General features: G+C 59.6%; 1 protein-coding gene across 1 annotated transcript in view; it reads right to left on the minus strand.

Annotated features, from left to right (window-relative positions):
- Window positions 1–16,401, minus strand: part of MSANTD2 (Myb/SANT DNA binding domain containing 2) — a 31,199-nt gene that overhangs the window by 6,136 nt on the left and 8,662 nt on the right. The window contains exons 2-3 of the mRNA XM_064173182.1: window positions 7,349–7,607; window positions 3,336–3,396 (exon numbers count right to left, since the gene is read on the minus strand). Of these exons, the coding sequence (XP_064029252.1) occupies window positions 3,336–3,396; window positions 7,349–7,607 (320 nt within the window). The remainder of the gene's footprint in view (window positions 1–3,335; window positions 3,397–7,348; window positions 7,608–16,401) is intronic.

Raw genomic sequence — 16,401 nt, forward strand, 5'->3', positions numbered from 1 at the left:
ACAGCCCAGGCAGCTGGTCTGAGTGCAGGATGTGGCTCCTCCTGCCTCTAGTGCATCCTCACCAAGCCCACAGCCTACAGAGTGCTCCTCAAACAAATTTACCCAGCAGAAAGGAGCCTGGAGTGGCATTTCACTCCTCAAGGCACTTGACTTGGTGGCAGAGTGGCAAGGGGAAGCAGCAGCAGAGCCAGCACTGCTGGGGAAGGAGAGCACAGCTGCTGCAGCCCAGGACCTGGACAGGGCTCACCTTCTGCTCCTCACTTCCTCCCCTGCCAAAAACAGGCAATGCAGGAAGTGCAGGAAGCCCTCGTGTGGGAGGTCAGCTCCTGGCTGCCTGCAGCTCAGAGAGGCAGTGCAGTCCCTGCTGAGGTGCCATGCAGAAGGGATGTGCTGGGTTTGGGGTTGGGGGTTCACGATGAGGCCCAATGCTGCAGGAGCAGCTGAAGCCCCCACAGGCAGCAGGAGGGAGCTGAGGTCCCAGTTCTGCCCTTTGTGGCCAGCTGGCAGCAGCAGCAGCCTCGAGTGTTCCAGCAAGAAGAGGACCCAGACCAGCACCCAGAGAGCTCAACCTCCTACAGCAAGGACTATGGCAGCACTCTCCAACCCTCTGTGCTTAAAAGGCAGCAGCAGGGTGCAGGTCTGCTCCCCTGGCTTGCTGCAGGCCCCAAACACCCTTCCAAAATCCCAAGGGAAGGACAAGAGGAAGCAAAGCCACAACATTCAGCACTGCAGCTGCTTACAGCCCAGCACAGGCACAGCTAAGGGGCTGAAGGTGCTGCTGCTGCTCCTCTGATGCAGTCGAGCTGCTCTCTGCTGGAAACCTGCACAGGCACAGAGGAGCTGAAGCCCAAACTGCTGGGAAATGAGTTACAGATGTGCTAAACAAGGCCAGAAGGTGGAGGCTGTGCTGTGCCCTGCTGAGGCCACGTGTGCAGTGCTGGGCCCAGCTGTGTGGTGCCCAGGGGCAGAGGCAGGGCAGTGGTGCAGAGAGTGCAGTGGGGGCTGGGAAGCTGCTGAGGGGCCTGGAGCAGCTGTGTGAGGAGCAAAGGCTGAGAGCCCTGGGGCTGAGAGGCTGCAGGAGAGCAGCCCCAGAGGGCATCTGCTGAGTGCTCAGCAGCAAGAGCTGAAGGAGCTGTGGGGGGCAGGAGCCTGGGGCCAGGCTCTTGCCAGTGGTGGGCAGTGGCAGGCCAAGGGGCAAGGGGCAGAGAGTGGCAGGCAGGAGGCTGCCTGTGGAGAGGAGGAGAAAGTTGTTTGCTGTGAGGGTGCTGGAGCCTGGAGCAGGCTGCCCAGAGAGGCTGTGGAGTGTCCTTGTGTGGAGAGCTTCCAACCCCCCTGGCACTGTGCTGCTGGGCAAGCTGCTGGGGGTGGCTGTTTTCCAGAGGTCACTTCCCACCCACACCAACTTCCATGTTTCTTCTGACTGCTTTGGATCTGCCAAGCCAGAATTGTAAAGTTCTGTGCTCTCCTGCTGGGGGAAATCCCAGGAATTTTCAGCAGCTGAGAGATGTTTTGTGCCTCCACTGAGCACAGAGCCTGGGCTCAGCACCTGCAGGCTTCAGAAAATGCCTGAGAGTTCAGAGTGCTCTGTGCATTTAGAGAGGAATTGATGGGGAAGGAAACCATGACCAGAGAATTCTGAAAGGTCTGAATTCAGCAGACCTGCCCCATCCACCCCTCTGCACATGAAGACCTGCAGGATCCAGGCAGTCTCAGCTCCTATCCCCAAAAAAATCAGGATTATTTTTTTCATGCACCTCTCCAAAACACAGCTTGAAAGGTAAAATGTCTGTGTCAAAAGAAAGGTGAGCAGGATGGAGAGAGGGCATCCTGCCCCTCTGCTCTGCTGAGCCCCACCTGCAGCACTGCCTCCAGTTCTGGGGCCCCCAGCACAAGGAGAACCTGGAGCTGCTGGAGCAGATCCAGGAGGCCACAAAGACTATCAGAGAGCTGCAGAACCTCCCCCGTGGGATAGGCTGGGGCAGTTGTGGCTGTTCAGCCTAGAGAAGAGAAGGTTCCAGGGAGACCTTAGAGATGTCACAGAAGGTGACTGAAGATCCCATTTGGGGATTCTGTGCTCTAGAACCTCCCTGGGCAACCTGTGCCAGTCTCTCACCACCCCCACTTCTTCCTCACATCCAGTTTCAATCTCCCCTCTGCCAGCTCAAACCCATTCCTCCTCCTCCTCTCATTACCAGACCTTGTCAATAGTCCTTCCCCAGCCCTCCTGCTGCCCCCTCCAGATCCTGCAAGGCCACTCCAAGGTCTCCTGGAAGCCTTCTCCTCTCCAAGCTACAGAGCCCAAACTCTCTCAGTCTGTGCTCAGAGCAGAGCTGCTGCAGCCCTCTGAGCATCTTTCTGACACTCCAGCCCTGCCTCCAGTTCTGGTGGCCCCAGCAGAAAAAGGACTCAGAGCTGCTGGAGTGAGCCCAGAAGAGGCCACAAAGATGCTGCCAGGGCTGCAGCAGCTCTGCTGTGAGCACAGGCTGAGGGAGCTGGGGGGGTGCAGCCTGCAGGGGAGAAGGCTCCAGGGGCACCTCAGAGCTGCTGCCAGTGCCTGAAGGGAGCCTGCAGGAAGGCTGCAGAGAGACTTCTGCTGAGAGTGCCAGAGCCAGGCCAAGGGGGAATGGAGGCAGAGTAGGCTGAGAGTGGAGCTGAGGCAGAAGCTCTGCAGTAGGAGGGTGCTGAGAGCCTGCCCAGGGAGGCTGTGGCTGCCTCCTGCCTGGGGGTGCTGAAGGCCTTGAGCAGCTGAGTCCAGCTGAGAGCTGTCTGGGCCCATGGCAGGGGCTTGGAGGAGATGAGCTTTGAGCTCCCTTCCAGCCTGAGCCATTCTTGGGTTCATTCCTCTGGTGTTGGAAGGGTTTGTGTGCTCTGTTTGTGTTTGGTACTGGTTTAACTGGCCCAAAGGGTTACAGGTCAGCTCTGGAGAGCTGTCCAGATGACAACATGAAACCAGTCCCAAGCCTTTGGGCCTGTTTCCTGTCTTCCCACCCAGGAGGGGAAATGCACAAACCTCTCTCATGTTTGCTCACCTCCACAGGGCCAAACTTCAGACAAATGGAAAAATACCCCCAGGATGACCAAGAGGTCCAAGAACTGAGCCTTGCAGCCTCCCCACACACCCCCCAGCTGTGCTCTTTGTCCCTGTTTTATTCCTGGAGTGAGCCCTGCTTGGTTCAGCAAGCCACAGAGCCCTGGAGAAGCAGAGCTGTGGAGCTCTGCAGCTGCTGTGAGGGAGCTGGGGCCAGGCCTCAAGCAGATCCAGTTTCACACTCAGAAGTTTCAACCATCCTCCCCCTCCTGCCCAGCATCCCCAGGGCAGAACAGAAGTGACTTACTGAGTGTCCTCTGAAGACTCCTGCTTGATCTTTAGTGTTCTTTTTGGGGTAGGCATCTCATCTGCAAGGGAAAAGAGGCAGCAGAGCATCAGAGGGGAACCAACCTTCCCAGGCCTTCTTTTATGTCAAGGCTGGAATTAGAAAGTGCCCCAAACCCAGAGCTGCTTCCTAAGCCAGGAGGTCCCAAATCCTCCCTAACTGAGTGGGATTTTCCACGGGAGAGATGTGGTCAGTTAAGATCTGAACCAGCCCTGCAAGGACAAAATCCTTCAGGACAAAAGGACAAGAGGATGCTGCTGGCTCTGAACTCACAAATCAATTTAACTGCAGCCTACCCTGTGAGAAACAAGGAGAAGAGGCTTTGAAGTGGCCATGTGGAGAGCCAGCAGCAGACCAAAACCATCTGCCCTGCACCGAGGTGCTGCATGCAGAGAGCTTCTCCCACCCACCTGAAGCTCAGCACCAGGCCAGGGCTGCGAACGCGCCCAAGTGAGTCACAGCAGGGCCCAGGCTGGGAAGGACCTCAAAGGTGCCACAGGCAGGGCCAGCTCTCAGCTGGGCTCAGCTGCTCAAGGCCTTCAGCACCCCCAGGCAGGAGGCCAAGAACTGGCTGGAGTGCTGGGCCCAGAGAGTGGTGGTGAATGGTGCCACATCCAGCTGGCAGCTGGCACCAGTGCTGTGCCCCAGGGATCAGTGCTGGGCACAGTCCTGCTCAATGTCTTTACTGATGATCTGGAGCAGGGGATTGAGTCCAGCAGCAGTGAGTTTGCAGAGGACACCAAGCTAGGAGCAGCGGTGGAGCTGCTGGAGGGTAGGAGAGCCCTGCAGAGGGACCTGGCCAGGCTGCATGGGTGGGCAGAGGCCAAGGGGATGAGACTGAGCAAGGCCAAGTGCAGGGTTCTGCACTTTGGCCACAACAACCCCAAGCAGCTACAGACTGGGGCCAGAGTGGCTGAGAGCAGCCAGGCAGAGAGGGCCCTGGGGGTGCTGGCAGAGAGCAGCTGCAGAGGAGGCAGCAGTGCCCAGGTGGGCAGCAGAGCCAATGGCATCCTGGGCTGGCTCAGGAGCAGTGTGGGCAGCAGGACAAGGGAGGTTCTTGTGCCCCTGTGCTCAGCACTGTTCAGGCCACCCCTGCAGTGCTGTGTCCAGTTCTGGGCTCCTCCATTGCAGAGAGATGCTGAGGTGCTGGAAGGTGTCCAGAGCAGGGCAGCAAGGCTGGGGAGGGGCCTGGAGCACAGCCCTGTGAGAAGAGGCTGAGGGAGCCGGGGGGGTGCAGCCTGGAGCAGAGGAGGCTCAGGGCAGAGCTCATTGCTGCCTGCAGCTGCCTGCAGGGAGGCTGTAGCCAGGTGGGGTTGGGCTCTGCTGCCAGGCAGCCAGGGACAGAAGAAGGGGACACAGCCTCAAGCTGTGCCAGGGCAGGTCTAGGCTGGATGTGAGGAGGAAGTTCCTGGCAGAGAGAGTGATTGGCATTGGAATGGGCTGCCCAGGGAGGTGGTGGAGTGGCTGTGGCTGGAGGTGTTGCAGCCAAGCCTGGCTGGGGCACTTAGTGCCATGGTCTGGTTGGTTGGGCAGGGCTGGGGGCTAGGTTGGGCTGCAGGAGCTTGGAGCTCTCTGCCAACCTGCCTGATTCAGCAATGATCTGGAAAACAGGACCGAGGCTCCCCCAGACAGTGTCCAGATGGCACCAAGCTGGGTGGCTGTGCTCTGCTGCAGGGTTGGAGGCTCTGCAGAGGGACCAGGCCAGGCTGCATGAATGGGCCAAGGGCAATGGGATGAGGTTCAGCAAGGCCCAGGGCTGGGTCCTGCCCTTGGGGCACAGCAGCCCCAGGAAGGCTCCAGGCTGGGCAGAGTGGCTGGAAAGTGGCCAGCAGGAAAGGCCCTGGGGGTGCTGGGTGGCAGCAGCTGAAGGGGAGCCAGGGGGTGCCCAGGTGGGCAAGAAGGGCAGCAGCAGCCTGGCCTGGCTCAGCAGTGGTGTGGGCAGCAGGAGCAGGGCAGGGATTGTGCCCCTGGGCTGGGCACTGCTGAGGCCACCCCTTGAGTGCTGGGTTCAGCTGTGGGCCCTGAGTGCCAGGAGGACACTGAGGAGCTGGAGCAGGGCCAGAGAAGGGCAGCAAAGGTGGGGAAGGGTCTGGAGAAGAGGGCTGGGGAGGGGCAGCTGAGGGAGCTGGGGGTGCTGAGCGTGGAGCAGAGGAGGCTGAGAGGAGACCTCATTGCTCTCTGCAGCTCCCTGCCAGGAGCCTGGAGCCAGCTGGGGCTGGGCTCTGCTGCCAGGGAGAGATTTGGATTGGCTACGAGGAACAATTTCTGCCCCTTGAGGGCTGCCCAGTCCTGTCCCAGGCTGCCCAGGGCAGTGGTGCAGTCCCCATCCCTGCAGGGGTTTCCTAGCCCTGCAGATGTGGTGCTGAGGGTCTTGGCTTGGCTCTGGCAGTGCTGGGCAAGGGCTGGACTCGGTGATCTTAAAGCTCTCTTCCACCCAAAACCATTCTATGGTTCTAAGCTTACAGAACCTCTCCAGGTCCCCCAACCTGCTCAGCTCCAGCTGTGCTTTGCTGCATCCCCCCAAGCTCCATGAGCCACAGGCAGTGAGCAAAGCCCCAGCTGAGCCCAGCCACTGATTCTGCTGCAGGCTTCAGTCACTCAGGCAGAGCAAGCAGGAGGAGCTCCCTTCAGGTCTCAGTCTCCACCCTGAGCCTCCCTTCTCCTCTCTTCACTTGCAGCAGGCCACACATCTGGATTCTGCACACTTCCAGATGTCCAGCAGGGCCTTGGGGGGATGCAGGGAGGAGGAGCCACAATGCCCAGCAGTTGCTGGGGCTAGCAGCAGCAGCAGCAGCTTTGAAGCCCTGCTGAGCACTTCAGGGGCAGTGGTGGCACAGCTTCAGCTGGTGCCCAGGGACCTCCGCAGCTGGAGAAAGGGAAAGTATCAGCCCAGTGCTACAAGGGGCAGTGAAAGTGAGCAGGGGAAGGGCAGGCAGGGAGTGTGTCACCACCTCCTCAACCACTCCTGGCCACGCAGTCCTCCTGCCAGGCCCTCACAACTCGAGTCCTGCTCCTAAAACACTTTGGGCACTACAGTTTGCTTTTGCTGAAGAGCTGAGGAAATGCTTCCTCCTCCTTCCCAGGACATCAAGTGTTTGTTAGACCCTTCAGAACATGGCACCTGGGACAGGAAAGGTGGCACCCAGAGAAAGTCACAGCCTGGTGGGGGGTGGAAGGGACCCTGGAGATCAGTCAGGTCCTCATCCACAGCAGCTTGCCCAGCAGCACAGTGCCAGGGGGGTTGGAAGCTCTCCACACAAGGACACTCCACAGCCTCTCTGGGCAGCCTGCTCCAGGCTCCAGCACCCTCACCACAAACAACTTTCTCCTCCTCTCCACAGGCAGCCTCCTGCCTGCCACTCTCTGCCCCTTGCCCCTTGGCCTGCCACTGCCCACCACTGCCAAGAGCCTGGCCCCAGGCTCCTGCCCCCCACAGCTCCTTCAGCTCTTGCTGCTGAGCACTCAGCAGATGCCCTCTGGGGCTGCTCTCCTGCAGCCTCTCAGCCCCAGGGCTCTCAGCCTTTGCTCCTCACACAGCTGCTCCAGGCCCCTCAGCAGCTTCCCAGCCCCCACTGCACTCTCTGCACCACTGCCCTGCCTCTGCCCCTGGGCACCACACAGCTGGGCCCAGCACTGCACACGTGGCCTCAGCAGGGCACAGCACAGGGCAGCACAACCTCCCTTGCCCTGCTGCCCACACTCTGCTCCATGCCCCCCACCACACCTTTGGCCTCCTTAGCCCCCAGCCCACACTGCTGCCTCCTGCCCACTTGTGCCCCCCAGCACTGCCAGCTCCTGCTCCTTGCAGCTGCTTCCCAGCAGCTCCCCCTCAGCTGTGCTGCTGCAGGAGGTTGTTCCTGCCCAGGGCCAGGACCTGCCCTTGCCCTGCTTGGCCTCCCTCAGGCTGCTCTCCCCAGCCCTGCACCCTGGCAGGCTGTGCTGAGCTCAGTCTGGTGCCATCAGTGGTTTCTTACCCAGCTCCTGCTCTCCAGTCTGGTAGCAGTGCAGGTCCTGGCTGTGGTTTCCCCAATCCTCCTGGGAATACTCCTCCATGGTGCTGCCATCTGACTCCAGCTCCTGGTAGAGGCCGCTGCTGTTGATGAGGACAGGCTGGCAGGGCTGTGAGTCCCATCCCCCCTGCCCAAACACCTGCTCCAGCTGCTCAAAGGTGTAGCTGCTTTTCCTCTTGCCCACGCCGTGCTCCTTCACGCGGCTGTAGCACCTGCGGAGGGTCTGAGAGAGCAGCACCAAGTTACTGCCTGGCAGCAGCTGACCTGGCAGCAGGGCACAGAGCCCCCTGCAGACAGTTGCTTGGCTGCTGGGCTGACTTTAGGGCTTGGGTTTACTTCTGCTGAGGGCATTTTGCCCCACACTCACGAGCTAAATCCTCCTGACTGACTCTGTCCCTGCCAGGAAGCATTGCCTGGCCCCAGCCCTCCTGCTGCAGCCCTCCAGCCTCAAGCAGACACCACAGCACAGAGGAGGGCAGCAGCCTCATGTCCACCAGACTCAGCTTGGGCGGCTCAGTCTCACAAGAAACTCCATCCCAGGTCAATGGAAGGTGGGAGGGCGGGGGGGGGGGGGGAAACAACAAATCCCAAGAGCCTCCCAGTCAGAGCCCCCAGGCAGCCAAGGAAACGCACACCTACAACGAGGGGGAGGAGGAAGCAGAGCTGGTGTGGTGCTCACAGCATGGAGGAGAAACAGGGAGGAGAGAGAAAGGAGAAGAGCAAGAAGAGTCCCCCAAAGCACAGATGGTGCAACCCTGCTCCTCTGCTGAGGAGCCAGGCGGCGCCGTGCGTGTGCCTGCGCCCGCAGGGTTACTTACACAGGCTGCATTCCTAACTCTGCCTCCTCAGAGCTGCTGAAATTCAAAAGAGGGCAAATCAATAACGCTGCAAGGGCCCAGCCTGCACAGCACAGCACACAGCACAGCACTGCCACGGCTCTGCCTGCTCACACCAGCCCTGGGGGGCAACCTCCCACGTGGAGAGCTCCAGCAGCCTGCCCTGCTTCTGGTCCCTCCGCTGAGCCACCAGCCTGGGACTTGCAGCCAGGTTAGCCCCTTCATCCCCAGCAGACCACCACTCCTTGGGAGAAGAAGCAACCTTCAGGGGCATCCCTCAGCCAGCACAGGATGTGCCCAGCTTTGCTGGCTCTTGGTGGGGTCTGGGCTGGCAGAAGGCTCGGAACCATCTCTCCCCCCCACCTTCCGTCGATTAGATTGCTCAGGTTGTGGCTTGAATGGGGAAGCTCAAAAGAGGCATGGAGCTTGGAAGAGCCCAATCATGGAATTGTTTGGGTTGGAAGAAAACTTTAAGATCATCCAACCACTAACCCAGCACTGCCAGGTCACCACCAAACCACACCTGCAGGGCTGGGGACTCCCTCAGCAGCCAGTCCTGAAGCTTCACAACCCTCTCAGGGAAGAGATTTTCCCTAATTTCCAATCCCATCACTTGGCCTTCTGCAGCAGGATTCTCAGGAGCACACATGCCAAAGCTGCTTGGTCTGGGGCTTTTTTTCCCCAGAAGAAGACCCTTGAGACCTCCAGATGGCTCAGACCTACCTAATGCTTCTCACCCCCTGGCTTAACAGCAGCGGCGGCAGAGGAGTTACCTCCTCACCAGTCTCCTCGGGGTACTCAGAGCCCTGGTGGGGGGCAAGAAGCAAAACTGCCAAGCAGCAGCAGCAGCAGCTCAGTTTTTACCCTGCTGTGTCAAGAAAACACACACAAAGAGAACAGAAAAATGAGAACACCCAGAAGAGCCCCAGGCAGCACCCAGCAGCGGAGAGATTCCGTGGGGTAAGGTGAAGCCCTTCCTGGGTTTGCCCAGGGGGGTGGGGGCAAAGGTGAGATCCTTTTGGATGGGCACCAACTACATGAGCTTTGGAGGTCCCTTCCAACCCAGGCCATCCTATGGTTCTATGAAATGGTAAAGGTGGTAGAGAGCAACCAACTGCCTCAAGCTGGAACCAAAGAGCTGGCCAAGAATCCTCCCAGCACTCACTGGATGCAGACTGGGGGCACAGAGAAGTCTGGGGGCTCGAATTCAGCTGTTCCCTCCCACTCCTCTCCTTCCAGCTCAAATCAGTGTTAAGCTCCAGGTCCCAAATCCCAGCTGTGATGCCTGCCCTGCTTGATTCACAGCCTCCAGCTCCACTTCTCAGCAGCTCTGCAGCTGGACAACCCAAACCCACGAATCCTCTTGGCCAAGCCCTCTGGGGAACGCTCAGCACCCACAGCCATGGGCTCTGTGCTTTGCCTTCTCTGCCTGCTCATGCAGCACTGAGCACTTCCCACCAGGCTGTAGCCTGGCAGGAGCAAACCACTTCACTTGGGCTGCAAACCATCTCCTTCTGCCATGCCAGCAGCTCAGCATCAAGTCAGAAAGAGACAGGAGGATTGGGGGGGGTGTAAAAAATCACTGAGCTCATTGCTTGTTGTCCTGCCTAGATGGATCTGCTGGCAGGAGGCCTCTCCCCTCTGCTTCTGGTGGTGGATAACCTCACATCAGGGACAGCACCTCAAATCTGGGCAGAGCACCTCAAATCTGGGTGGAGCACCTCAAATCTGGGTGGAGCACCTCAAATCTGGGTGGAGCACCTCAAAGTTCAGCAGAGAACATCAAATTTGGGTGGGAGCTCCTCAAAGGTCATCAGGAGCATCTCGAATCTGGGCAAGAGCATCTTAAACTTTACCAGGAGCACCTCACACTTGGGTGAGAGCAGCTCACAGCTGAGCAGGACCTGGGCCGTGGCTGAGAGCAGCTCAGCTTCGGTGCTTCCAGAAGCAGCAGCAGGCCTGTGGCCAGGCAGCTGCTGGCTCCTTGGTCTCCCCTCCTGGAGAATGGAGATTCCTGCCAGCTCCTGCTTCCTGGAGGCACTGCCAAAGGCCTGGGCAAGCCCTAAGCAACTGGACTTGGCCTGTGGGACTCAAGAGAAGCTCCCCTGGACATTGTGCAGCACTCCAAGGCTTCAGGTACCTTTCTCCCACAGGTTACTCTGATGGCCCAGCTCCAAATCTACTTTGATCTTCTGCACCTCCTCTACTCCTGCCGGCTTCCAGCTCAACTCCTGCTCCGTGGCTCCTGAGGTGCACAGGTTGGTAGACAAGAAACCATCAATTTAGGACAAGGACCTGAAAAGAGACCTGAGAATGGCCCAGGCTGGGAGAGACTGAAGCCTTCTGCTCACTGCTCTGCCTGCAAGCCCGAGGCAGATCTCCCCTCCCCACCTCACTCCGAGGGGGCTGCAAGCCAGAGGGGACAGCTCAGAAAGCTCAGCGTGGACCTCCTCAGCCTTTCTAACTCACAAATCCTCTTCTCTGTGAGGTCCCCACGGGACAACTGCAGCAGGATCACAGCAGCCTCAGGAGGTGACTGTGCTGCAGGCACAGCCAAAACTGCCAACAAGCCCAAGGCCATGCACAGGCTCTGGTGCCCCTCCACAGGCAGCCCCTGGCCTGCTCTCACTCAGGGATATGCTAGGGGCTCCAAGGAGCAGTTAGGTGGCTACAGACATGTCCACACCAATCTGTTTCAGTTGATTAAATGAGAGCTGCTGGCCTAGGAGAGGTCCCCATGGCCCAGAGCACCACTTAGCAAAACCTTCAGCTCTGAGGATGCTCTTCAACTTCTCAGGAGAGAGCAGCTCTTGGCTTCCCCTCCTGGATCAGCAGCAAACAGGTCTCCAGATGCTGCCAAGATGCTCACAGCCAACATGAGATGAAACTGCACCAGAAGAGAAGCTGCTGCTGCTGGAGCCTGGACTGGTGCAGGGCAGGCAGGGATGAGCTGTGGAGTGAAAGTTCTGAGATCTTCACTGCTAGGTTGGATGGAGATGGGGGGAGGGGATCCTGCCCCTCTGCTGTGCCTGCTGAGACCCCCCTGCAGTGCTGGGGCAGCTCTGGAGCCCTCAGCACAGCACAGACAGGGACCTGCTGCAGCAGGGCCAGAGGAGGCCACAGCAGGGCTGGCAGGGCTGGCAGGGCTGTGCTGGCAGCCCAGGCTGGCAGAGGTGGCCTTGGGCAGCCTGCAGCAGGGAAGGCTCCAGGGAGCCCTTCTGGTGGCCTTGCAGGGCTTGAAGCAAGCTGGGCACAGAGTGTGGAGCAGGAGCTGTTGGGCCAGGCCAAGGGGGGAGGGGTTGGAAGTGCAAGAGGGAGCTTGAGAGTGGAGAGAAGGGAGAAGTGTTTGGCACTGAGGGTGTGGAGAGCCTGTGCCAGGCTGCCCAGAGAGCTGGGAGCTGCCCCTGGCTGGCAGCACTGCAGGGCAGGGTGCGTGGGGCTGTGAGCAGCCTGCCCTGGCTGGGGGTGTCCCTGGGGGCTGCAGAGGGTTCACTGGGTGAGCTTTGGGTGTCCCTTCCCACCCAAGCCAGTCTGGAATCCTGTGTTGAGGGCAGAAGGCAGCAAAAGAGAAGCAGCTTCACCACAGGAACATCTTGGGATGATCCCAGGGTAGAGCTGTGGACTTCTTCAGAAAGAGCCCAGCAGGGCAAGGTGGTGGAGCTGCTCCTCATGGTGGAGCTGCTCCTTAGGTGTGACAGCAACTGGCTGCAGCTCTGCCCGGGGAGGGTGAAGGTGGTGATGAAGAACAGGGACAGGCTGAGGGAAGTGATTCTGCTTTGGGTGTTCACCACAGACCACAAGGCCAGGAGGAGGTCAGTGAGGGCCTTCCACAGGCCCTTACAAGATGACTCACAGAATGGTTTAGGTTGGAAGGGACCTCAAAGCTCAGCCAGCTCCAACCCCCTGCCATGGGCAGGGACACCTCCTCAAGGCCTCATCCAGCCTGGTCCTGAACACCTCCAGGGAGGCTGTGGAGCACAGAAGCACAGAATGGGATCGAAGTTCAAAGATCACATTTGGGGATTCTGTGCTCCACAACCTCCCTGAGCAACCTGTGCCAGCCTCTCACCACCCTCAACCTCTGACAGCCTCTCACCACCCTCAACCTCTGCCAGTCTCTCACCACCCTCAACCTCTGCCAGTCTCTCACCGCCTTCACTCCTTCCTCACATCCAGTTTCAGTTTCCCCTCTGCCACTTCAAACCCATTCCTCCTCCTCCTCTCATTCCCAGACCTTCTCAATAGTCCCTCCCCAGCTCTCCTGCAGATCCTGCAAGGCCACTCCAAGCTCTCCTGGAAGCCTTCTCCTCTGCAGGCTGCACAGCCCCAACTCTCTCAGCCTGTGCTCAGAGCAGAGCTGCTGCAGCCCTCTCAGCATCTTGGTGGCCTCCTCTGGGCTGGCTCAAACACTTCCATGTCCTGCTTGTGCTGGGGGCTGCAGAACTGCCCCCAGGACTGCAGAACTGCCCCCAGGACTGCAGGTGGGGTCTGAGGAGAGCAGAGCCAAGGGGCAGAATCCCCTCCCTTGCTCTGTGCCCACACTGCTCTGGCTGCAGCCCAGCACAGGGTTGTGTCTGGGCTGTGGCACATTGCTGCCTCAAAGTCCCAAGTCAAGCACCCTGGGGTCTGCCAGGAAGGCCACAGAGTGAGACACAGAGTCCAGAAGGTTCCTGCAGAGCTCTGATGGGAACTTTCTGGTGCAGTGGCTCCAGAGCTGCCAGCAGAGCTGAGCTGCTGAGCCTTGGATCAGTGAGCAAGGAGGGGCTGGGCAGGGGGGGAGGGTTGATGGCAGCCCTGGCTCTGGTGCCCATGAGATGGTGGAGGGCAGGAGCCTCCGAGGAAGAAGCTGGGCAGGGAGTGGGGCTGCAGCCCTGGGCTGCAGGAGGCCTAACTCTGCCCTCTCCAAGGAGCTCCCAGAAGGAATCCCCTGGGCTGGGGCTCCAGGAGGTTGGGTGCCCAAGAGAGCTGCTGGGCACTGTTCAAGCAGCTCCTCCAATGAGGGAGGTGAGACACTGGCACAGGTTTCCCAGGGAGGCTGTGGAGCACAGAAGCACCCAAAGATCCCATTGGGTGCTTCTGTGCTCCACAACCTCCCTGAAGGTGCCCAGGACCAGACTGGATGAGGCCTTGAGCAACCTGTTCTAGTGGGAGGTGTCCCTGCCCTGGACCTGGCTGAGCGCTGAGGTCCCTTCCAACCTAACCCATTCTGTGATTCTCTACAAAATGCAAATCCAGAAAGGCTTCTTCAAGCACACGAGCAGGGAATGGAAGAGCAGGCAAAGTGTGGGCCTGGTGCTGTGAGAGGAGGGAGCCTGGGGAAAGAGGATGTCAGGAAGGTGAAACTCCTGAGGGGCTTCTCTACTGCTAAGGCTGGAGCTCGTTCCAAGGAGGGCAGAGAGGAAGCCTGGAAGACTCTGAGTGAGGCAGGACTGGGAGAGAGGTCGCCCACGGATCCATGGGCCCTGGGGGATGCATCCACGATGCTGAAGGAGCTGCCTGAGATCCTCCAGCACTTCAGAAAGGTCCTGCAGAACAAGGGAGGTGCCGCAGGAGACCTGAGCCAGAGCCCCCAGGGAGCGCCAGGAGTGCAGAGCTGCTGCCAGGGAGTGCAGGAGGGATGGGAACTGTCAGAGCCACTATTTATTGCCGTGGAGCAGTGCCAGAGGAGTGCATCTCGGGGTTAAATGTTGCCTTTTTATACTCTTGATGCCTTCAAACTCCTTTTTTCCCCTGCTCTCTGTCCCCACCCCCAGCATGGACCTGGCCCTGGGCTGTTAGCTCCCACCAGAGCCAAAAGGAGTCTCAGCAGAGGAAAGGAGGGGACAGCCCCAGCCTGGTGGCCACCAGCACCAGAGGTGCTTCCCAGGAGCCTGAGCCAGGGGACTTTGGCCACTGGGGCTGGTGTGGAGAGCCAATGGCTGCCTCCTGCCCAGCAGCTGGGGCTGGTGGTGCTGAAACCTATCCACAGCTCCTTGGGAGTCTCCAGGGGGAGGTAAGGAATGAAGTGAGAAGTAAGAAAACAAACAACAAAGTTAAGAGCAAATTAAAGAAGAAAACAGACCAGAAGGAAGCTCTTTGGCTGTGTCCTGCAGCACAGCTGGAGGAGCAGAGCTTGGTTCAGTGGCTCCTGAGGTTGTGCTGCCCTGTGCTGTGCCCTGCTGAGGCCACGTGTGCAGTGCTGGGCCCAGCTGTGTGGTGCCCAGGGGCAGAGGCAGGGCAGTGGTGCAGAGAGTGCAGTGGGGGCTGGGAAGCTGCTGAGGGGCCTGGAGCAGCTGTGTGAGGAGCAAAGGCTGAGAGCCCTGGGGCTGAGAGGCTGCAGGAGAGCAGCCCCAGAGGGCATCTGCTGAGTGCTCAGCAGCAAGAGCTGAAGGAGCTGTGGGGGGCAGGAGCCTGGGGCCAGGCTCTTGGCAGTGGTGGGCAGTGGCAGGCCAAGGGGCAAGGGGCAGAGAGTGGCAGGCAGGAGGCTGCCTGTGGAGAGGAGGAGAAAGTTGTTTGTGGTGAGGGTGCTGGAGCCTGGAGCAGGCTGCCCAGAGAGGCTGTGGAGTGTCCTTGTGTGGAGAGCTTCCAACCCCCCTGGCACTGTGCTGCTGGGCAAGCTGCTGGGGGTGGATGACCCCCAGAGGTCCCTTCCCACCCAACCATTCCATGACTCTGTGCAGTGCCTGCAGCAGCAGAAGAGCTCTGCACAACTCATGACCTCTGAGGCTCCAAGAGGTGTGCAAGGCTCAGAAGGTCAACCAGCACCAGCAGCCCTGCTCCTGTGGTCAGCCCAGAACAAGAGGAGAGATGAACCTCCCTGGGGCTGCTGGGTGGTGGCTGTGAGTCGATGGTCTCAGGGAGCTATTCCAACTGAAACAGGTCTGAAAGAGCTCCTCAGACCCTCAAGAGGGCTCCAAAGCACCCCAGAGAGGTCCTTGCTGACTCCAAGGGTCTCCAACACGAGACACCAAGTCCTAACCCTGCTCTGCAAAGCATCAACAGCCCCACACAAACCCACCCTGGTGAGCTGCAGGTCCCAAGCACAGGAGGCTCCTTTGGCTCCAGCCCCACAGGCCTTGCCTGCGGGAGCAGGGAAGGGATGGGAATGTCCCAAGGGAAGAGGGTGGTGAGGAAGAACAAAGCCAAGGTGATGAGGTGCTAAGGGCCATGGTGCAGCACCGCAGGGCAGAGCTGCAGCATGGTTGCACTCCATGACCTCAGAGCTTTGCTCTTCCACCCAAAACCATGCCAGGAGTGCAACAGGAACCAGAGGTCTCTTCAGACAACCACCTGAAGAGGCAAAGTCACCCCAGAAGGGATCTCAGTCAAGGCTAACCACAGGTGCCCAGGTTGGGTTAGAGCTGGTCAGTGCCAGGACCCAAGGCAGAGCAGTGGTGGCTGCTGCAGCACTGCCACAGCCAGGGAAGGAGCAAAGCCTGGCCTGGACAGGGCACAGTGACAGACCCCAGCCTGGGTGAGGCAGGACTTGAGTGACCAAGGGAGAACCAAGATGGACTACAGCAAGGTCTGGCCTGGGTGGGGAGCAGCACAAGGTGGGGGGGAGCAGCCCAAGGCCGGGGGGGTGCAGCCCCCAGCGGAGCTCCCTGCAGCAGGGGAGGGCTGCAGCTACATTCTAACAGCCACCAGCTGCTGCTGTTTGGAGGTGAGGCTAAGGCTGCTCAAGCCCTTCCCAGGGATCTGATGCTGGTGGGGCTGGGCACCAGGAGAGGAGAAGCTCTCCAGTGCTGCCTGCAGAAAGAGGTTGGACACCTCCTGGCACACGGAGCTCCTGCTGTGGAGGAAGAGCAAGAAGCAGAGCTTGAGAGGGCCGAGCAGAAGAGCTCTGCTGTGCCTGGCCCCACCACAGGCCTCTTGGCTCAGTGCAGAGCTCAGGTGGGATGGATGTGTCCCAGACACAGCAGGAAGGTTCAGGCTGCTCCTCACACGACCTGCTCAAGCCCCTCGCGATGAGCTCCTGCCTCGCATGTCACAGCAAACCTGAGGCCTCATCCACCCACTGTGAGCAGGACCAACAGCTTCATGCCAGCCCCAGGCTGCAGCAGGACCAAGGAGGTCCAAAGCACAGGCAGAAGGTCAGCTTTGTGCTATCAGCAAGCCAAGAGACCACAGAGACTCAAATCCCTGCTGGGCCTTGCTCTCAGATGGACGAGGGCAATGCCAAAGGTGGCTTCAACTCCAGCT

This window comes from Pogoniulus pusillus, chromosome 38 (assembly GCF_015220805.1).
Source record: "Pogoniulus pusillus isolate bPogPus1 chromosome 38, bPogPus1.pri, whole genome shotgun sequence".
NCBI classification, from domain to species: Eukaryota; Metazoa; Chordata; class Aves; order Piciformes; family Lybiidae; genus Pogoniulus; species Pogoniulus pusillus.